Genomic DNA, 20,783 nt, shown 5'->3' on the forward strand with positions numbered 1-20,783 from the left:
GTTCATGAAAAAAATGTGGTAGGGCACTGCCAGGAATGACTTGAGAGCAGAGCCAGGAGCAACCCCTAAAAGCCACCAGGTTTAAGCCCCCAATATAAGAAGAAAAATATGCAAACTTTTATTTAAACACCTTGATTACAAACATGATTGTCATTCCTGGCAGGCTCAAGGACCTGAGGTCTGTCCTCTGCTGCCTGCAGAAAACACTTAAAAATCCAGGAGAGACACAGGCTCAGAGTAAAATGATAGACACAATTATACAAGCCATTGAAAAACAAAAAGCTGGGACAGCCATAATTATATTAGAACAAATTGCATTCAACCTCAACACAGTACTCTGAGACAAAGATGGACACTACTTACTGATCAGGGAAACATTAAAGCAAGACGTATTCATATTGATCAACATTTATGCACCAAGTATAGAGTCAGGGGTCTTTATTCAGGGGCAGATGTCTTATATTTCACCTAGAAGGAGACCTAAACGTAGGTATTGCTGTGTTCAGAGAAAAAAAAGGCAAGCGAAATACTGGGGAAATTGTTAAAGTTTAGCCAAATTTATTTGACTAGTTGACAGGTTTATACTCATTCTTGGGTCAGGGTCAGTTTAGTGATAGAATTAGCAGTAGGGGATCCTGTGTTTATGGTTAGGGTTAACACTAAGGAGCTTTTAGTGTTATGTTTTTCTTTATAAGTTAAAACTGTAATGTACTATGTTATTTGTAGTTAAGTTTTAGACATACAATGGTTTCAGCACCAATCCACCAGTATTGCCAGCTTCTCTTCACCAGTGTTCACAGGTTCCCTACATACCAGAGATAGATCATCTCAAAGTCTGGAATTTGGAAGACTGGCTTACGGGGTCCTCAGGGCTCCTTTGCGAGCTGAGCAGGAAGGTCCTTTCCCAGGACCCCCTCTTGGGTTTGTGGCCACCTCGACGTCCTCTCCTTGTAAGGAAGTAAGTTACATGAATTAAGATACAACTAACGTCTCCTTGAATTCAGTGACAGCAATCACAGTCCCGGAAGTGCAGAGTGCACCCTCGTGCTCCCCTCGCTCCTGTGCACTGTGCTTTGGCGCCTTTTCCTCAGCAACTCGCTCGGCCTAATACCCGGATAGACGTCGTCTGATTAGATAGACGTCGTCTGATTAGACACCCGGGGCAGTCCAAGGTCCTCGCGTGTCCCCCCACCTCCTCAACGCCTGCACTTCCAGCTTCTGGAATCCTCCGAGGAGGCTGCGTGGACAACGCTGTGTGTGTGAAGGCCCCCCCCCCCCGAGTCTTTCTGTGGAGGCGCCATGGCTTCTTCCTCAGGCAGTATGTTCCAGAAAATGGCCGAGTTTGGGCCTGACTCTGGCGGGAGAATGAAGGTCAGTGCCCGAGCAGGCAGCTAGAGTCCAGCGGGACCGGGCTCGACCCCAGATCCTCTAATTGTTGTCAGGCGCCAGGATCCTCCCTCTGATTTCACACTGATGAGTTCACACAGTGTAGTGTTCATTTTTATTTACATTAATTTTTGGTCGGGGGACCACACAGAGTTGTTCTCAGGACATACCTGCTCTGTGCTCAGGGATATTCCTGGTGATAATGTGGTCTTTAATCCATTTTTAACAGCTCCTTTCTTGGTGGTACTATTTTTGAAATTGTGGTTTTACTGATTAGTTGCAAGTTTTCTGTACTAAAGAAAGAAAACAGTTGCAAGGAATGGAGACATGGTAAAGGGGTGCGTGCATCTCTTGCATGCATCGAAGCCCATTTTAAATTCTGGAACTGCATATTGTTCCCTGAACTCTACTAGGTAAACCAGAGCCAGGCATTTCTTGATGATGCTCCAAAGAAAATAACAAAACCAAACACATGTAAGAAAACAAAAAATCTTACCTCTAGTCTACCCCAAATTTTCTAGCCAATTGCCCTACTATTTGTATGATGCTTGAGAAGTCAGTACCATAAAAATCAATTGTGTCTGGAGCAATAGCACAGCAGGTAGGACATTTGGCTTGTACAGGGTGACCTGGGTTCAATTCCCAGCATCACATATAGTCAGTCCCCTGATTCTGCCAGGGGTGTTTCCTGAGTGCAGAGCAAGCCAAGAGTAATCACTGAGCACTGCCAGATGTGTCCCCCACCGCAATACAACAAAAGCAAAACAATTTAAATCCCTCATCACAGGTGAAAACGCAAGGCATACTCTTGGCTTTGCTTGCAGAAATCACTCTGGTAGGCTCAGAGGACCATATGGGGTACTGAAATTTGAACCTATTGTTAGCCATGTGCAAGGTAAATGCTCTACTTTCTGTACTGTCTCTCCAACCACATTTGTGCTTTTTATTTTATTTAGTTATTCTTTTTCTTTTAGGGAGTTACTATCGTTAAACCAATAGTTTATGGTAATGTTGCTCGCTATTTTGGAAAGGAAAGAGAAGAGGACGGGCATACCCACGAGTGGACGGTGTATGTGAAACCGTATATAAATGAGGTAGGCACTTGTTTCTTCTATGATCATCTTCATCTACAGTTGGTTTACATAGAATTAAATTATATTTCACCATAATATTTCTAAACTTATAATTTTATAATAATTTTGCTGTTCTTTCCATTTTGCTGCTGAATTCCAGAACCTAGAATACAGCCTAAATAATATATATATTTAAAAGGTACTTATTGAAAGAGGGGGCTGGACAGATAGTGAAGAGGTAGGTGTTTACCTTGCACACAGACCATCTGGGATGAAAGGTGGTTTGAATCCAAGTATACATCATGACCTCTGAGCCAGCTGGGAGTGATATCTGCATGCAGAGCCAGGAGTAACCCCTGAGCACTGCCCAGCATGATTCCCCCTCCAAATAAATGCACTTATTGAATGGGTAACCTATTCCGTACTTAGAACTTTCCAAAATCCACAACCAAAACTTGCATATGAGTATCTATATAGTGCAATAAAAAGATACAAAAATACATGCTAATTCTCAATGAAAGATAATGAGAAACATGGTAAGTGAGAAAAAAGATAAAAGGCTATGTGTTATGTGATTATACCAAAAAGAGTATTTGTCAGAAGGTAGAAAGGCTTTAGAGAAACCCTGCTAATGAGATTTCTTGGTGTGTAATAAAATTGATAGTGTTTGGTCATGGATACACAATGTTAGGTTTACTAAAAGTCATTGAAGGCTACATAAATTACACTCTGGGCAAACTGCAGGACAGAATAACTCACTTGAATGGTTTTTTCATTTAAAACTTTATTTCTGGAGCTCATTCCTGGTGCTGCTCAGGGCTACACTGGCTCTGATAGCTCCAGCTCAGCTCTCCTTCAGTTTATTCAACTTCAATTCCAAAATTCAAACCCCTCCTCTCAGGGAGAAAAATACGAACTGATTGAGACATAGTAACAAAAGGGAAACAAATGGGGACCCGCTGCAAGTGGCTTCTGTCTTACAGATTCAGTGGGCTTCAATAACCCACTTCAGGTGGTGGATGAAACATGGACTGGCATACTAAATAATTTTGAAGAAAATGAGACTACACAAATGAATTGTTTGGGTACTCAGCTTCTGTAGAGCCTGTGACAAATTTAATCTTTAATCAGGGAGTTTTATATGGGGTAAAAGTCAGTAACATGTATTAAGAAGAATGTTTACAATAACAAGGCAGAGTTTAGCAGTAAACAGTACATTAAGCTCTTGGTGTGAGTGTTAAGAATTCTGAGTGACAAGGAGGTCACAACTCAAGGCAGTTCTTAGCAAATTAATGTCAGATGCAAACTAAAGGATTAGTAAGAAGTAGAAAAAATTCTAGGAACTCTGTCTTCACTGGGATGGGCTCTATTATTTTAGAGATCAAGTGCAAGAAAGAGCTAAATCCACTAAGGTGTAGTTTCCATTTTCTGGGAAGAGGTAATAGCCCAGAATCTGATTTCTGGCTAAGCCCTTGAATATCAGAAACTGAGGATGCAAGGACATTTTGAAAATGAGAAAAACCATTGTCTTTGATTTTAGTGCTAAATATTATCCAGGAAAGGGGTTTTAATCAAGACTATGTTTTGCCTGTAAATATCAGTAGAAAAGAGAATTGGTTTTAAGGCCGAATAATATGAAGGTGATTTAATATGAGTTTCATAACACACATCTCATAAATATTTTGGGGGGAATTCCTCAAACCTTCATACAGGGGGAGGCTTTTTGAAGAACCCTCTGGGGTTCTCAATTCTCCACAACAGGAAAATCCAGGGATACATCTAGTGGGCCTGAGTTCCCTTAAATGGAGATATCTATGCATGGCCCGACATGAACCACTTCAAAAGGCATCAATTTACTTAGTTTTCCTATGTGAATTTTCATGTGGACAGAAAGCCATGATTAATGAGTGAATGCCTTCCTACACTCCTAATATGTAGGCTTCTCTCCTGTATGAATAGTCATGTCCTTAATAAGGAATGAGGATCACGTGAAGGCCTTCACACACTCCTGACATGAATAAGGCTTCTCTCCTATATGAGTATTCTTGTGCCTAATAAGCATTGAGGATTGAGTGAAGGCCTTCCCACATTCTTGACATGTGTAAGCTTTTTCCTGTATGAATTTTCTTGTGTCCAATAGGGAAGAAGAGTAATTGAAGGTCTTGCCAATATCAAGACATATATGACATTTGTTGCCTTTCCCAATTCTTAGATTTAGGATCATTTGGGTGTGACCTTTGACTCAGAGTGTGTCCACTTCGCTAACTGTCAGAGGAATCTTGTGTAATAGGGGTATCTGAGGGTATATCACAGTGCCAAGCACAGGGAAGTCATTGCCTCATTGATTGCCTGTAGGAGTCCTACTCCATGGAGAATGTTCTTGTGAGCCTCTTGACATGAGGTGCTCAGAGCAAACACATTTGGTTGCTAGGCAGAAAGTGACCCAACTGTGGAGTACTGAATCCAGGGACTGGAAGGACCAGGCTCAGGAGTGTTGTGACAAATAGTCTGGGTCTCCACAGCGAGGACACTCTCCTCATTCTGGCCCCCAATGGAACTGATGACCCCAGAGTCCTCATTTTCATCACTATACAGGCAAGACTGTTCTCTCAAGGATGTGGCCCACAGCACAGTATCAAACAAAACAGAGCGGGTTTTGCAGCTTTCCAACTCACTCCTGTTTGGAGATTCCATCCCTGCTGTAGACATGCTGCATCTCAGCAATTCTCGTGGGTCATAGCACTTCACGAGAAGAAAGCGGAAGCACGAGTGTCTGAATATGAAATATGAAATAAATGAAACCACACAGAGATTGTGGGCTCAACTCGTTTCTGGCAGGAGTGCGACAAGTTCAAAGTTTTGAGCATGGGAATTTACAGGGCTAAAATTACCCACAGGTGAAGAATAATTGTAATCACAAAGCCTAGTATAACAATAACAATACCTAAGCTATGGGTGTGATATAAAAATTCTAAGTTACAAGAGAGAAGGTCACAACTCAAGGTAACTCCTTGCAAGCTTACTTTAAATGCAAAATCAGGATTAGGAGGAAGTAGAAAATATCTAGAAACATGATCTTTCTAGGCTGGATTCTATAGTTTTAGAGGTTAAGTGAAGGAAGGAACCAAATCCCCAAGAATGAGCTTTCTTACTTCTACAGGAGGGTCAAGATCCGCATTCTGGTTATGCCCTTGATTACCAGAAACTGCAGTAGCAAAGAGAAAAATTGTCTTTGCTTTTAGGACTGGCTATATCCAGAAAAAGGGGTTCTCAAATAAACTATGGTGCTGGAATTTCTGAGCCAACTTATTTGATAGAGACCATTATATTGCCTGATATATACAAAGGAGAGATAGTCAAATACTGGCTAAAATGTAATGCCAGGCGTCTCTTTGGAAATTCCTCAACCATCCACGCAGGGGAAAAAGGCGTCCACAGCAGGCCTTTTGAGGAACACCATGGGGAATAAATTAGTTCTACCCACCAGGAAGATCTGAGGATACATCTGGTGGGTGAGCCCCCTAAAAGCTTAGGTATGCTCTGGCACATTCCAAAAGTAAATTGTTGAATGGTGGAATTCTGCACTGGTGCTCTGCATTCTCAAAACATGTCCCTCTGCCGCCTCCCCCCAAGGGCTCCTTTTTCCAGCCACTTGATCAGTGTAGGCTTCATCCTGCATTGTCCTATGTCCCACAGGTGCTGCTAGGTCTCCAGCATCACATCCATAGAGAGTGTAATTTGAGAGGTGTCCAGGCATGGCCATTCATCTGAAGGGAAACTCACGGCCATCTCAGGGAATATCACTGTGCACAGTCTTTATTTTATGGGCTCCAGAACAGCCAGAGGGTCCGAGAGCTACCAGGGGTGACCCAAGAACACTGATTCAGAAGCCATTTATGAACACAGTGGGTGGCCCTGAGAACTGGAGTTTTGATGGTGCAGCCTCATCTTAACCCTTCTGTATTTTTCGGAAAGAGCAAAAAAAAGTCAGTTTGCATGTATCCCTGTCTGAGACCCGGGGCCTCTGGTTTTCTCAGAGCACCTGCGCCAAGGCCAGAGAGAAAAATCATTTCTCCAGATGCCCCAGCACCCACAGGGACTCATGAACTGCACTCGCGTCACAGTGTAGCCTCTGAGAGTTATACCCAACATTTTAGATCACTTAGTTTAATTGAACTTAATTATATCTACAATTTGTTCTTTAAAATCAATTATAGAGTTCTTTGGTTTAAAAATGATTGGGGTAGACTATGTATGGTAAAGCATAATTGAATAGAACATTATGTGTCGAATCAAATATAATGAAAAATGAGTGAGTTATATGTATGTATGTCCTACTTTATTATGAATTGTGAAATAATTTTCAGGCTCCGATGCTTTATTTTTTCCTGGTCTTTAGGAGGGCCTCATAGGCACAGTTAGTAATATTCAGGGGTTACTTCTAGCTCTGAGCGTAGGAATTGGTCTTTGTAGGGATCAAATATGGGTTGACCATTGACAAGCCAAGGCAATCCTTCGTTGTGCACTATTATACTCTAGCTCCTGTTTATTTCTTTTAAAGAAGTAAATGCCACATACTTAAAGGGAGGTATATTATGTAAAATTAAAGTACATATACTCAATGTATTTTTCTCCAAGTTTTTATGCATAATTCATTTCTCTCTGTTTTAGGATATGTCAGCTTATGTGAAGAAAATCCAATTTAGATTGCATGAAAGTTACATCAATTTCTTAAGAGGTATAGTACGTTGTTTTTTACTTATAACAAAAAAATTAAAGGAACTAGAGAACTAGGGATTTACAATTATTTTATTTTTCTTCTTTCTTTAGTTGTTACTAAACCACCTTATGAAATTACTGAAACAGGATATGGTGAATTTGAAATAACCATCAAAATAGTTTTCCTGGATCCTAATGAAAGACCTGTGAGTAATGTTACTCTTTAAAAATCTGTAGTTTTTAATACCTTTGTGTTTTGGTTTTTGGTTTTTGGCCACACCAGGTGAAGCTCCAGTGTTACTCCTGTCTATGCGCTCAGAAATCGCTCCTAGCTTGAGGGGCATATGGAATGCCGGGATATAGAACCACAATCCATTCTAAGATATCTTAGAAACAAAGCCCTACAATTTGTGCCACCACTGGGCCCCACATTACCATTTTATTCAGACATATTTTATGTAAAGTTATGGCATGATATTTCTTTCTTTATTTAAACAACTTTATTACATACATGATTGTGTTTGGGTTTCAGTCATGTAAAGAACACCACCCATCACCAGTGCAACGTTCCCATCACCAATGTCCCAAATCTCACTCCTCCCCACCCAACCCCCGCCTGTACTCTAGACAGGCTTTCTATTTCCCTAGTACATTCTCATTATTAGGATAGTTCAAAACGTAGTTATTTCTCTAACTAAACTCCTCCCTGTTTGTGGTGAGCTTCATGAGGTGAGCTGTAACTTCCAGCTCTTTTCTCTTTTGTGTCTGAAAGTTATTAATGCCGTCTAGTTCAACCTTTATGGAAAGCAATATGGCATTATATTTCTTGACTTAAATTAATAAATTTATCTATTATTAAGTGATGTACTTTTTGTAAAATCAATACAAAAACATAGTTTGAGATTTTCTATGGAAAAAGACCAAGAAATCTTATTATAGCAGAAAAAAAACATTTAAAATTTACCATTTCCATTTGTTTTCTATTAATAACTTGAGTCTACAAACTCTGTGATATGCCACTATTCAGTTGTTTTGTTTTTAGTGCCAAACCTAACTGTGCTACTCCTGTTGGGTTTGGCTGTGGGCTGCTGTGCCTCAAAGAAACTGAAGTACAGGGTTTGCGAAATTGGTCACCGTTGTGTTTGCCAGAGCACCAATATCCCTTCTATATTTACTTCACAGGTAACCCTGTATCATTTACTGAAGCTATTTCCATCAGATACCAATGCAATGCTAGGGGAACAGAAGGTGGTTTCTGAGTTCTATGATGAAATGGTAAGTAGATACCATAAGAATTTGAGTGTCTTTTCAGTTATAGAACTCTGAGGTCATTGGACTTTTTTTTTAATTTTGTCCGATTAGATATTTCAAGAACCTACAGCATTGATGCAAGAGTTATTAACAACATCTCGTCTGCTAACATTAGGCACCTATAAGCATGAAACAGACTGTAAGTGCCATGAATTCTTAATTTCTACTGAAAAAAACCTTTATGATGTAGTAGAGTAAGAAAAGTATGTTTAGTGATGACTAAGATATTCAATAATTATTAAAGTAGATCTTTTAGTTTAAAAATCAATATATATATATTAGAATTTGAAAAAGGACATTTGAAATTGTTTTCAAATTAGATCTCATTTCAGAAAGATAAAAGATAACCAGCCTCTCACATTCTCTAACATGCTTTTTTCTTTTGTCCCTCTATTATATTTAAATATAGCTTTTTGTTCATTTTAGCTATTAACCTTTTTCAGTCACTTTCTGTTTTCTGCTCTTTGTTAAAAGTTTTGTAATGAATTTTAAAAATTATAAGGATGTTTGTAGATGATGATCAAGTCTGCCCTTTTTTAGTTGATATTATTTTATGTGGTATCAAATTCATACAGGAATGGTGGATACCAAACTCACAGACTGATAATCCTGGTAAAGCTTCCTCTGATTGACAGCACCTCAGATTTTCCTACTTATCCCCCATGCAGCTACTGCCAACCATCCTTATTTCATATTCCAGGTGGAACCTATTTGTAACTGACCATGTAGTTTCTCTTTAGCAGTTCTGTGATCTCTCATTCACTGGTTGTGTACCAGGCATAGTATATTTCCGAGGATAGAGTAGTGTCCAAATCAGACAAAAAGTCCTCCCTGGAGGCTAAAGAGTTCATATAGGGATGGAGGGACTTATCTTGGATGCCACCAGCCCTGGTTCAAATCCCTGACATCACATATAGTCTCTTAAGCCCTGCCTGTGTTCACTCCTAAGCACAAAGCCAGAAATAGCCCTTGAGCACCCAAGTGGAGGGCCCCAAGTCTCATACTCCTCTCATAAATTCTCTGTCCTCATGGAAAAGACTTACTATTTAAAGAAACTTGACTTTAAATAGAAAAAAGCATAAGGTAGTGAAGGAATGATAAAATTAAGGAGGAGAGGAAACATCTTTCATGGAGGAGATGGACTTTTAAATATCTGGTCAAACTGCTGCTTGAAATGGTGGCATTTGAGAAAATGCTTAATAGAGTGAGCCCAGTGCTTACCTGAAGGAAAGGTGTTACCTGTAGGAAGAGCTCTCCAGGAAGAGCATGCCAGCATGCCTTGCTGAATAGTCAGGAGGCAGTCAAAACTCAAGTAGAGTGTACAAGGCACTGGGCATGAGAAGTGAGGGTAGAGAAGTCAATAGGGGGTAGGTCCTTTGTTTTGGAGGTACGCCTGGCTATTCTCAGAGCTTACCCATGTCTCTGCTCAGAGATCATACCTGCCTTCCCTTTGTACAAAGTTCATGGCCCAGAATTTGGTCATATAATGAGTTGTTGGTAACTGTGACAACTTCAGATTATTAAACTGAAGGCGTTATGAAGTTACTTTTGAATATTGAGAATAAAGGTGACACTATAAAACTAATTTAAAAAAATCACTTGTCTTAGCTTTTACTGAGAAGAGGCTATAAAGCAGAAAGAATAGAATTAGATCAAATCATTACATAGCTCTTCCAGTGATATTGATCGTACTAGAATTGGAGGCAACCAAAATGATAGCAATAGTAGCAATGAGAAGAAGTTGGATTCTGATTCTATTTTGAAGATCTATAAAGTTGGGTTTTCCAGTATAATCGAATGAAGGATTGGAAATTGAGGGAAGAGGGAATAAAGTTTTCTAAACACTTGATACAGCACTGCTGGATGATGGTCCCCAGGCTAGCAAAATCAAGGTACACTATGTCATGAATACTAAATAGATGTGAACCCTGAAAACTATTATATCGCAAATGCTGGTTTCTTTACTATTTAAAGAGCTCATGTACATCAAAAAGAACAGCTAATAACCCGACAGAAAAAATGGAAATAAGGCTGGAGCAATTGCGCAGCTGTAGGGTGTTTGTCTTGCACGTGGCTGACCGAGGACAGACCAGGGTTCAAGTCCAACATCCCATATGGTCCCCCGAACCAGGAGTGATTTCTGAGCTTAGAGCCGGGAGTAACTCCTAAGCGATGTGGGTGTGGCCCAAAAAATGAGAGAGAGAGAGAGACAGAGACAGAGACAGAGACAGAGAGGCAGAGAGACAGAGAGAGATTAAGGAGGTCTATATAGAATGCATTCAACTAATTAGGTTCAATAGTGTATTTTAAAATAATCAAGTGCTTCTCATGCCCAAGTTTTGTATTTTGGTCTGGTTTTGTTTCTAATTTCAAACCATGCTTATTTTCTTTTTTTTTTCTTTTTTCCCTTCCCCCACCATGCTTATTTTCAATTGCAATACCACAGACATATTTTTTATTTTTAAATTTTATTTTATTGAAACCATTGTGATTTACAAAAGTCTTTCATAATTGGGTTTCAGACATACAATAAATCAGGTCAATTTTACCACCAGTTTTGATTTCTCTCCACCAATGTTCTCCAAGTGCATCCCATACCACCACCCCTACTCCTGTCCTTCAGATTGACAGGTTCATTTTAAGTTTAGATTGTTCAAGTTTGGGTCTCTTGAATCCGTTGTTGTTACCTTTGGCTTGAATATTTAATTCTGTCTTTTTAATTTTTTTATTTCTTTATTTAATTGTTAATAATATCTTTATTGAAACACCTTGATTACAACATGATTGTGATTAGGTTTCAGTCATGTAAAGAGCACCCCCCTTCGCCAGTGCAACATTCCCATCCCCAATGTCCCAAATCTCCCTCCACCTAACCCCACCCCCACCTGACAGGCTTTCCAGTTCCCTCATTCATTCATTCATATGGTTATGATAGTTCTCAGTGTAGTTATTTCTCTAACTGCACTCACCACTCTTTGTGGAACCACAGACATCTTATCAAAAGGGCTCCAATGCTTTTATGATGAGTCCACTAGATGGCACTCGGATGAGAGTGCATTCTTTTGTTGTCAAACCCAATCAATGCTGCTTTAAATGGAATATTTAAAAGATGTATTCTGTTTTGCACTTATGATTTTTCTTTACAAATGTAACAAAATAGCTTTGTTTTAATAACACTATTTTTATTTTTTGTTTAATGTTTTATCATCATAAGGTAATAAGATTCTTGATGTACCAGGCAGTGTATACTTTATATACATTAAGTCATTTAAATAGATGTTAGGTGGTATTTCTACTATCATCTCGATTCTAGAAATAAATTTTAGAGATATAAGTAGCTTAAGGCGTCGGAGTGTTCACACAGTGGGGAAGGTGCTTGCTTTGCACATGGCTGACTCGGGTTCAATCCTCTGGCATCCCATATGGTCTCCCAAGCCAGTAGTGATTTTTTGAGCTCCGAGAGTAAACCCTGAGCATTACCGGGTGAGGATCCCCCCAAAACAAGAAATAATATATGGTTTGCCAGACAGATCTATAGAGGGAAGGATATTTGCTTTGCACACAGCCAAGCAGAGTAAGCATTGAACATTGCAGGGTATGACTCAAGACCTCACACACACACACACACACACACACACACACACACACACACACACACAAACACACTGAGTTCATTTTCAAAGTTTGATGTTGTTTTTGTATTTTATCTGCACATAAATTTAAGAATTATTTTAATGATTATGTGATTTTAAATATTTTTTCTTTTAGGTTTTTTATTTAAGAATAGTTTTAATATATCTACTAGGCCTCTTTCTTCCATTTCTCTTATTTTTGTGGAGTTTCAGTCTAGTTGAACAAGTGTTGACAGGGCCGTGTTCAGGTCTCCCACAATTATTGTGTTATTATTGATGTCCTCTTTCAAATTTGTCAATAATTGTATTAGATATTTTGCTGGTCTCTCATTGGGTGCATATATGTCTAGTAGTGCGATTTCTTCCTGTTGCACATATCTGTGAAATTTTACTATACATGGATTTACATGGAATCTATTATGCTGAGTGAAATAAACCAGAGGGAGAGAGATAGACGCAGAATAATCTCACTCACCTGTGGGTTTTAAGAAAAATAAAAGACATTTTTGGCAATAATTCTGAGATAGGAAGGCTGGAAGGCACATCTCACAACCTGAAGCTCACCACAAAGAGTGATGAGTGCACTTAGAGAAATAACTAGTTTGAGAACTATCATAACTATGTGAATGAATGAGGGAAGTAGAAAGCCTGTCTAGAGTGCAGGATGGGGTGGGGTAGGGAGGAAGGAGATTTAGGACAAATGTGATGGGAACATTGCACTGGTGAAGGGGGTTTTCTTTACGTGACTATAACCCAACTACAATCATATTTGTAATCAAGGTGTTTAAATAAATATATTAATAAGAAGAAAAAAGAAAAGATTTAAGATTATCATAAATCGGGCCTGGAGAGATAGCCTCGCGCCCCGCACCCTGGGGTTGCGGGTCACTATTTGAGAAGCACTGTCATAAATAGTTGAATGTCTCTGAATTGTGTACCTCACTGTTCCTACGTTACTAAGTATATGAATAAAGATGAAATGTTTGTTGAATCTTAAATTTAAAAAATTAGGGCCCGGAGAGATAGCACAGCGGCGTTTGCCTTGCAAGCAGCCGATCCAGGACCAAAGGTGGTTGGTTCGAATCCCAGTGTCCTATATGGTCCCCCGTGCCAGCCAGGAGCGATTTCTGAGCAGACAGCCAGGAGTAACCACTGAACATCGCCGGTTGTGGCCCCCCCCCAAAAAAAATAGTGACCAGAATTTCTCATTTTGGTGTTTCGGCCACACCTTGTGTGAACCAGGGTTATTCGTGGCTCTGCACTCATGATCACTCCTGGCACGTTTGGGGGACTTTCTGGGATGCTTGGGATAAAACCTGGGTCGTCAATGTGCAAGCAAATGCCCTCCCTGCTGTGCTATTTCTCCTACCCTCGGAATTTCCTGCTTAGTTCTAGAAACCATTTTTTATATATAATGTTGCAAGTCAGCCCCTGAAGAGGTTGACTGATGGAGGGATGGAGGATGAGGCCTTTCTCCTCCAGCTCGGACCACACGTCTGTTACCCTGTTCAGTCGGCGGTTCTGAGGTGAATGCGTAGGGGAAGAAAGCCAACAGGCAGGCAGTCTTCCGAAGAAAACAGCTCTTTATTCCATGAAAAGGCCAAAGCCAAAAGGCCTAAGAATAGGTCCAGGACAAAAAGCCTCGTGCCTTCTACAGACCCATGTTTTAATGCCCCAGGATCAGGTACCACCCAATGGTGGGAGCAGAATCAGGTACCACCCTAGGGTGGGAGCAGAATGCCAGGTCACACCCTAGGGTAGGGCACAATCACCTATCAGGGTAGGGTCAGTAACATAATAATCCCATTAAAATGTTTACATACACAACAATTCCCGTTTGTTTTTAGTAAACAAACAATATTGTCTACAAGTATTAAAGGAAAAACTAGTAAATAATAAAAGAGCAGCCATTTGAATAAGCAAAACACAGGACAATGTAAATAAAAACTTCTAACCTAAACAAAACATAGGATGTCTAAAACCAGAGACATGTATCAAAGAATCAACTACAAGCTCCTAAGAAGAAAAATCTACTATGTACATACATCCTTCAAAGAGACGCCAGAAAGGTTGTGTAGCAGGCAAGAAGTAGCATCTTTTCATTATTTGTTGTTGTTGGTTTTTGGGTCACACCTGGCAGCGCTCAGGAGAGACTCCTGTCTCCGCGCTCAGAATTCGCTCCTGGCAGGCTCAAGGGATCATATGGGATGCCGGGATTCAAACCACCATCCTTTTGCGTCTAAGGCAAAGGCCTTAACTTTTGTACTATCTCTCCAGCCCCTTTTCCATTCAAGTCCAGGTAGACCAGAAGTTGGGAGTTCAGACTTTCTGACCTACCTTCCTGGGTTTAATGTTACGTATCTTAAGTTACTCACATTTCATCATAGAAAAGAATCTTAAAGTGATCGAATACTTGTTACACTATAACATAAGCTACACATGTGGGAAAAGTGAAATAGTTCTTTAAAAGTATTTTCCTTAGTTGCAGAACTTGAAATGAAAACCAGAAAGAAATTAGAAGCTGCCCAAAAAAGGACAAGCCTTGAAATTGAAAAATTTAAGGAGAGATTAAAAGCAAACTTGGAAGCTATAAATGGTTTAAAAAATGAAATTCGACAACTTGAAGATGATCAGGTAAATGAAATATGAACAACTGTGAAGAGAAATTCATTGACAGGTGAATGAAAATAAAGTGAATTTTAAAGGAGAATGAATTTAAGGGGTATCATGTTACTTAGGAAAACTGCATATATAGTTGTTGATCATCGATTTCTCAGCAGTGTGGGCAAACTGTAACCTTTAAGTACTCTTTCAAGAAATATGTGTGTATAATAAATGAAAGCCGTATGTATTTATTGACCTATTGCTAGCTAATTCCCTGATGTTAAGCACAGTTTGAAATTTTGTACTGCCTTATATCTATTGCTTATTTTGTGATAGACATCAGAATTTCATAGTAAAGTCTGACTTGTACAGATTTTGTAGACTACCCTTGTAGTTAGAATTAGTAGTAAACTTAATGTATATTTACTTTCTTAAGTTCTTGTCTTATCCTGACATTTTTAATCTGATGTACTCAATAAATATGATTTTTGGTTTCTGATCCTGTGCTTGATGTGTTTCTTCCTTTTGGAAGCACTTGCAGAGTTCTTGGATTACAGTTAATTGATCATCATAATCATAGTTATAGTGTTGTGACCACTTCTGGTTTGTTGTTTATGGGCCAAACCCTGCAGTGATCAGAGGTTACCCCTGGTGGGACCCAGGGACCATATAGGGTGCCAGGGATCAAAAATAGATCATGTGCATGCAAGGTAAGCACCCTACCCACTGTGCCCATGACCATGTCTCTTATTAGCATATAGAAACACTTTATAGCAACTAGAAAACTATTATTGTTTTTTGTAGAAAAATATTTAATTATTCATGTTTACAAGATTCATATAGGAAACATGTACAGAAACTTCATATATCACTGCTAATATCTTTACTTTTTCCTTCATAGCCTTTCTTGCTCACATTACACAATTACCCAATGTGTTTGTTTTGCTGTTTGTTTTTGAAATATACCAATCGTATGTTGGTATACTAAGGAACTACTCCTTGGTCTGTGCACAGGGGTCATTCCTAGCAGCGCTCATGGCACCATATGTGATGTTGGGTATTTAACCAGGTCTGGAAATAAGTAAGGCGAGTGTTATAACACTGTCTCTCCATCCCGTAGCTCTGCTTTGGGGCTAAACTCAACTATGAATGAGCTATTCCCAGGACCCTTGGAGGAGCTGCCTCCCTGGCCCTTGTAATACCTAATTTTAGGGTCTGGACAGTAGCTCAGCAGTAAGTCACTTGCTTTGCACACTGTCAACTAGTGTCCAATTAGCAGCATCCCATGTGGACGCCAACCATGGCTAGTAGTAATTGGTGAGTGCAGAGCCAGGAGTAAATAACCCTTCAGCATCCCCAGTGTGGCCCAAACCCAAAATGAAATAATACTAAATTTTAAATGCAATAGTGTTTTAACCCATCTTGGCAACCTAGGGACAGGAATCCCTCCAAAAAGGCATTTTGGAAGCATGTGCATTACCCAGCACCCAAAATGGCAACATTGCCTATGCATAATGCAGAAATTCTACTCTATTGAGTCATAACTAAGCCCTTGCAGCTATTTGCGCTCTCTCTGCCCCAGTAGATCTGGTTACTGTTGCTTTATTTTATCCATCATGGCACTTATAGGTGTGCTGGGACTACACCTCTTCAGTCTGAAGTTTCTGACAGGAGGCCCTCTGGAGGGAGTGGCCCTTCTAGTTGTCCAGGCCTCAGGGAGCTTTCCCTGACTCTTATCCCAATGCACACAGTTCAGAGTGGGGCTTAAGAAGTGTATCAGTAAAGCTAATGGGGGATACGTCCAGCTCATAAGTACGGAGTTATCCTCCAGATGACGCCCTCAAATCCTCAAATGTTTGGGCTCATGGTCCCAAAGTTCACGAAATTAAGTTGGACATTATACATAGATCAGTAGCAGGGTTCAAATATAATATGAAACCACTTTGCTTCTGTCAGGTCTTATTTCTGTGTTGTCTTTCATCTTTTTTATGTGTGGCCACACCCAGTGGTATTCCATATGGAATGCTCGGGTGGAATCTGATTTAGCTACATGCATGGCAAGGGCCCTACTCAATGGACTGTCACCATAACTCCTATCTTTAATGTTCATCCTTGGATCTCCCCATTCATATCTCACCAAGTTTTAAAACTCCATTTTAAAGATCAAAGGATTGAATAGATATTTTCCAAATAACATAATCCAGATGACCAATAAAAACATGACATGTTCCACTTCAGAAATTAATAAAATGCAAATGAGAACCAAAATGAGATTTTCACACGGAACCACCAGTGCTTCTCAAAGTTACTCCTTATTGTGAGCTCCAGAATTATTCATACTGTGCTCAGGGGTAGATATATGATAGTGAGGATCAAATCTGGTTCAGCCACATGCAGGGCAAGTAAATTCACTGTACTAATATCTGGCCTCTCATTAGAATGATATTTTTGTTTTGTTTTGGGGCCACACCAAACAGCGCTCAGGGATTCTCCTACTCAGCAATTATTCCCGGCAGATTTAAGTACCATATGGGATGCCAGTGATCAAACCAGGGATTGCACCTGGGTTGGTCATGTACAAGGCAAATGCCCTACATACTGTGCTATTGCTCTGTCCCCTTAGTAGGGTAATTTGAAACAAATTGGAAAGGATGCTAAGGAATTGTACCACTCATACATTAATGGCGGGAATAAAATGTGGTGTGACCACTTTGAAAAATAATTAACAGTTGGTCAGAAAGCTATTTACCTTGTTACTCAGTAATTCTACTTCCAGGTATATTTCCCCAAAAGAAAATATGATCACAAAAGCATGCGTATGAAAGTTTCTCATCAAAAAACAAGCAACCTCAAATGCCCATTAACCAGTAAGTGAATAAATGGTATAGCCGTCCAGTGAAATATCATTATACCAGAACAATAGAATATCAGTCAGATTCTACTTGAAAGAATGAAGCTTGAAAATGTGCTGAGTGAAAGAAGTCAAGCACAAAAAGCCACAGATTACAGAATTCCATTTGGGAGAAATCTTCAGAACAGGCAAGTCCACAAAAACCCGGTTGATAAGTTTTCCTGGGGAAGGGAAGAGGGGATTTTCTTGAGGGGTGATGAAATGTTCTGGAATTAGTGTTGATGATTGCACAACCTCATGTCTTTACTAAAACCAGAGCTGTTTCTCAAGCAACTTTAGAGTGCTTTCACTCATACTCAACTTTAGCTCAAAAGTGGCTTTAAACATTTGCCAGATGTTTAATCCACCAACAATGGGATTTTGACTGGTAATCTACAACTCTAGACTTTTCTGCAACAATAGTACTAATTGGTCTCATGTTCAAAGCATTAGCATCTTTGAATTGTCTGTTGTTCACACCTAAGTATGTCTCAAGTCTCCTTTCTTTAACTAGAGTAATTTGAGACTGTCAAATAGGAATACCAGGTGGCATGAAGGAAAACATTGCGATAAGAATCTTGCTGCCCTCAGAAAATGAAAGAAGTGGGACTAAAGAGATAGTAGAGTGGGTGGGTTATTTTCCTTGCATGTAGTCTAGCAGGATCTGATCTCCTACATCCCACATGGTCTCTTGAGGCCCCCAGGAGTGATCCCTGAGTTCATAGCCAGGAGTAAGGCCTGAGCACTGCCAAGCAAGCCCAATAAAGATAGATTCTCATGTTGTCCTGATAGATAAAATATTAAGAAATTGAGCATTTGAAATCTCATAGAAGGTATTTTAGGGAACCTGTCCTTAGCATTGCCCTTAGTATCTTAAATTTTGCTATGTATGTGCACTGGCTGATAGGTTTCTACTGTTTTTATTGCTATTATAATAACTATGAACGGAATAGGGACACTCCTTATAAAGTGTGCACCTTACCTGTGTGAGACACTGGGTTCGAGTTGGAATACACAACAGTTAAAAAGATGGAGGCCAGAGTGATAATATACCATTTAGGGCACTTACCTTGTATACAGCCAACCTGGGATTGATTCCTGGCATTTCATATGGTCCTGAGCATATAAAGTAATTCCTAAGTGCAGAGCCAAAAGTATCCACTGAGCATCACTAGGTGTGAACCTGCCTGCCACCCCCCCTGCAAAAGTTAAAACGATGAAAGGTCTTCTCAGATTCTCCTCCACTCTTATCCTGGATGCCCACCAGGAATAAGGAAACTAGGGCTTGAGTGATTGAAACTGGGAGGCCTTGAATCTTACAGACATCTAGGATCAGCGATGCACACGTAGCAGGCACGATGATTGGCAAAGCTGTGAAGCACATGTTTGAGACTGAAGATGGTTCTAAAGATGAGTGGAGGGTAATGGAGTTAGCATGCACACTAAGAATGTACACATGGTTTTATATAACCTCTAAAAAAGATTCCGTCTTGTACATGTACCAGCCCTTAGAAGTCGACGTTCCCATAATGCCTGACTCTAATGATTTGCCTTCAGAAAAAAGGGAACCAGGCAAAGTTGTGGAAAGCCTGGTAAGCAAAAAGGTGAAATATGCTGAAGAAGATGGCTCTAAAAATGTTGGCATGGTCACCCATCAAGGAGAAGCCAAACTATCTAGCTCCTTCATCAAGTTTGATGATGATTTCTATATCTAGGTGTATGATTGGGTGAAAACATTCTAGATGTCATCATGATCGGCCAAATTGGTGGAACCATTACAGGTATAATTTCTAGATATAAAAATGGTAATTGAAGTATTGGGTGAATTCTAGATGTAAGTAATTGATATGTTATGCTTACTACCAGGTTAGTATTTTGATAGAATTAGCATTTTAATTTTTTCTGTGTTTTCAGTTACTTTCCTTACACTTATCTGGAAACAAATGTATTATGAAGAACTATGTCATTAGGATATACATTTTCTTTTAGTAAATAATTTAGTTTTCAAAAAGATGTGTAGTGATATTATTTGAGCTTCATATTTCCAATTATATGAGATCTTATATGTTTCATTACATTTCAGCAAACTGTTGCTCATAATGTTTTTATAACACTCTCTGTGCCCTTATGATGCTATTTAAGTGTTCATTAGGGGAATACCTAACACTCCCATTTGCACAGAAAGTTTTTATGGAGGTACTTGTGGTAAGATATCAAAACCAATAAGAGTTGGTGGGGTCAAAGAAGTGAACTTGAGAGTCAAATGGCAGGTTCTCCATGGGTGTTGGGAAGACAGGGAGAGGACATGCACGGCTCATGTTATTGGGGTATGCAGAAGGTTAGAAACTTTACCACACATAGATAATAAAAAGAGGCCATTGTCAGCATTATGGATCTGTGGGGGGTGTTCTGGGTTAGAGAGCCTCGCAATAAGGGTTCACCATATTCTCCAGAGCAACTACAAGTTATCTCCCATAGATGCAAATCAAAACTACAATGAGGTACCATCTCACACCACAGAGACTGGAACACATCACAAAGATCAAGAACAATCAATGCTGTCAGGGATATAGACTGAAAGGAACTATTATTCACTGATGGTAGGAATTCCATTTAATCCAGCCTTTGTGGAAAACAATATGGAGATTCCTCAAAAAATTGAACTCCAATATGATTTGGCTATTCCACTCCTACGGATATACACTAGGAACTCAAAAATACAATACAAAAATCCCTTAATCACACCTATATTCATTGCAGCTCTATTTACAATAGCCAGAGTCTGGAAACAATGAACATGCCCTTCAACAAAGGAATGACTAAAGAAACTGTAGTACATATACACAATGGAATATTATGCAGCTGTCAGAAAAGATGAAGTCATGAAATTTTTCTATACATGGATGTACATGGAATCTATTATGCTGAGTGAAATAAGTCAGAGGGAGAGAGATAGACACAGAATAATCTCACTCATCTATGGGTTTGGAGAAAGATTAAAGACATTACTGTAATATTGCCCAATAGATTTAAGGGCTGGAAGGGCCGGAAGGACAGGCTCACAATTTGAAGCTCCCCACAAAGAGTGATGAACGCTGCTATGGAAACAACTACACTAACAGCTAGCATGACAATGTTAAAGAATAAGAAAAGTAGAATGCTTTGTCA

The 20,783-nt window shown here is 39.6% G+C and overlaps 2 protein-coding genes across 3 annotated transcripts; both read left to right on the forward strand.

Moving 5' to 3' along the window:
- The first annotated feature begins 1,320 nt into the window (after positions 1–1,320).
- LOC125999548 (YEATS domain-containing protein 4-like) lies at positions 1,321–14,770 on the forward strand. 2 transcript variants are annotated; one of them, XM_049767630.1, is made up of 7 exons: positions 1,321–1,371; positions 2,361–2,480; positions 7,131–7,197; positions 7,290–7,384; positions 8,361–8,453; positions 8,541–8,628; positions 14,604–14,770. In XM_049767630.1, the coding sequence occupies exons 1-7, from the start codon at positions 1,321–1,323 to the stop codon at positions 14,768–14,770; spliced, it is 681 nt and encodes a 226-aa protein (XP_049623587.1). The 2 variants fall into 2 exon arrangements, with proteins under 2 accessions (XP_049623587.1, XP_049623588.1); XM_049767631.1 differs by lacking the exons at positions 7,131–7,197; positions 7,290–7,384.
- Positions 14,771–16,341: 1,571 nt separating this feature from the next.
- On the forward strand, positions 16,342–19,330 carry LOC125999056 (spindlin-1-like). Its single transcript, XM_049767033.1, has 2 exons — positions 16,342–16,434; positions 18,938–19,330. The coding sequence occupies exons 1-2, from the start codon at positions 16,342–16,344 to the stop codon at positions 19,328–19,330; spliced, it is 486 nt and encodes a 161-aa protein (XP_049622990.1).
- The last annotated feature ends 1,453 nt before the right edge of the window (positions 19,331–20,783 follow it).

Source organism: Suncus etruscus, chromosome X (assembly GCF_024139225.1).
Source record: "Suncus etruscus isolate mSunEtr1 chromosome X, mSunEtr1.pri.cur, whole genome shotgun sequence".
In the NCBI taxonomy this organism is placed as follows: Eukaryota; Metazoa; Chordata; class Mammalia; order Eulipotyphla; family Soricidae; genus Suncus; species Suncus etruscus.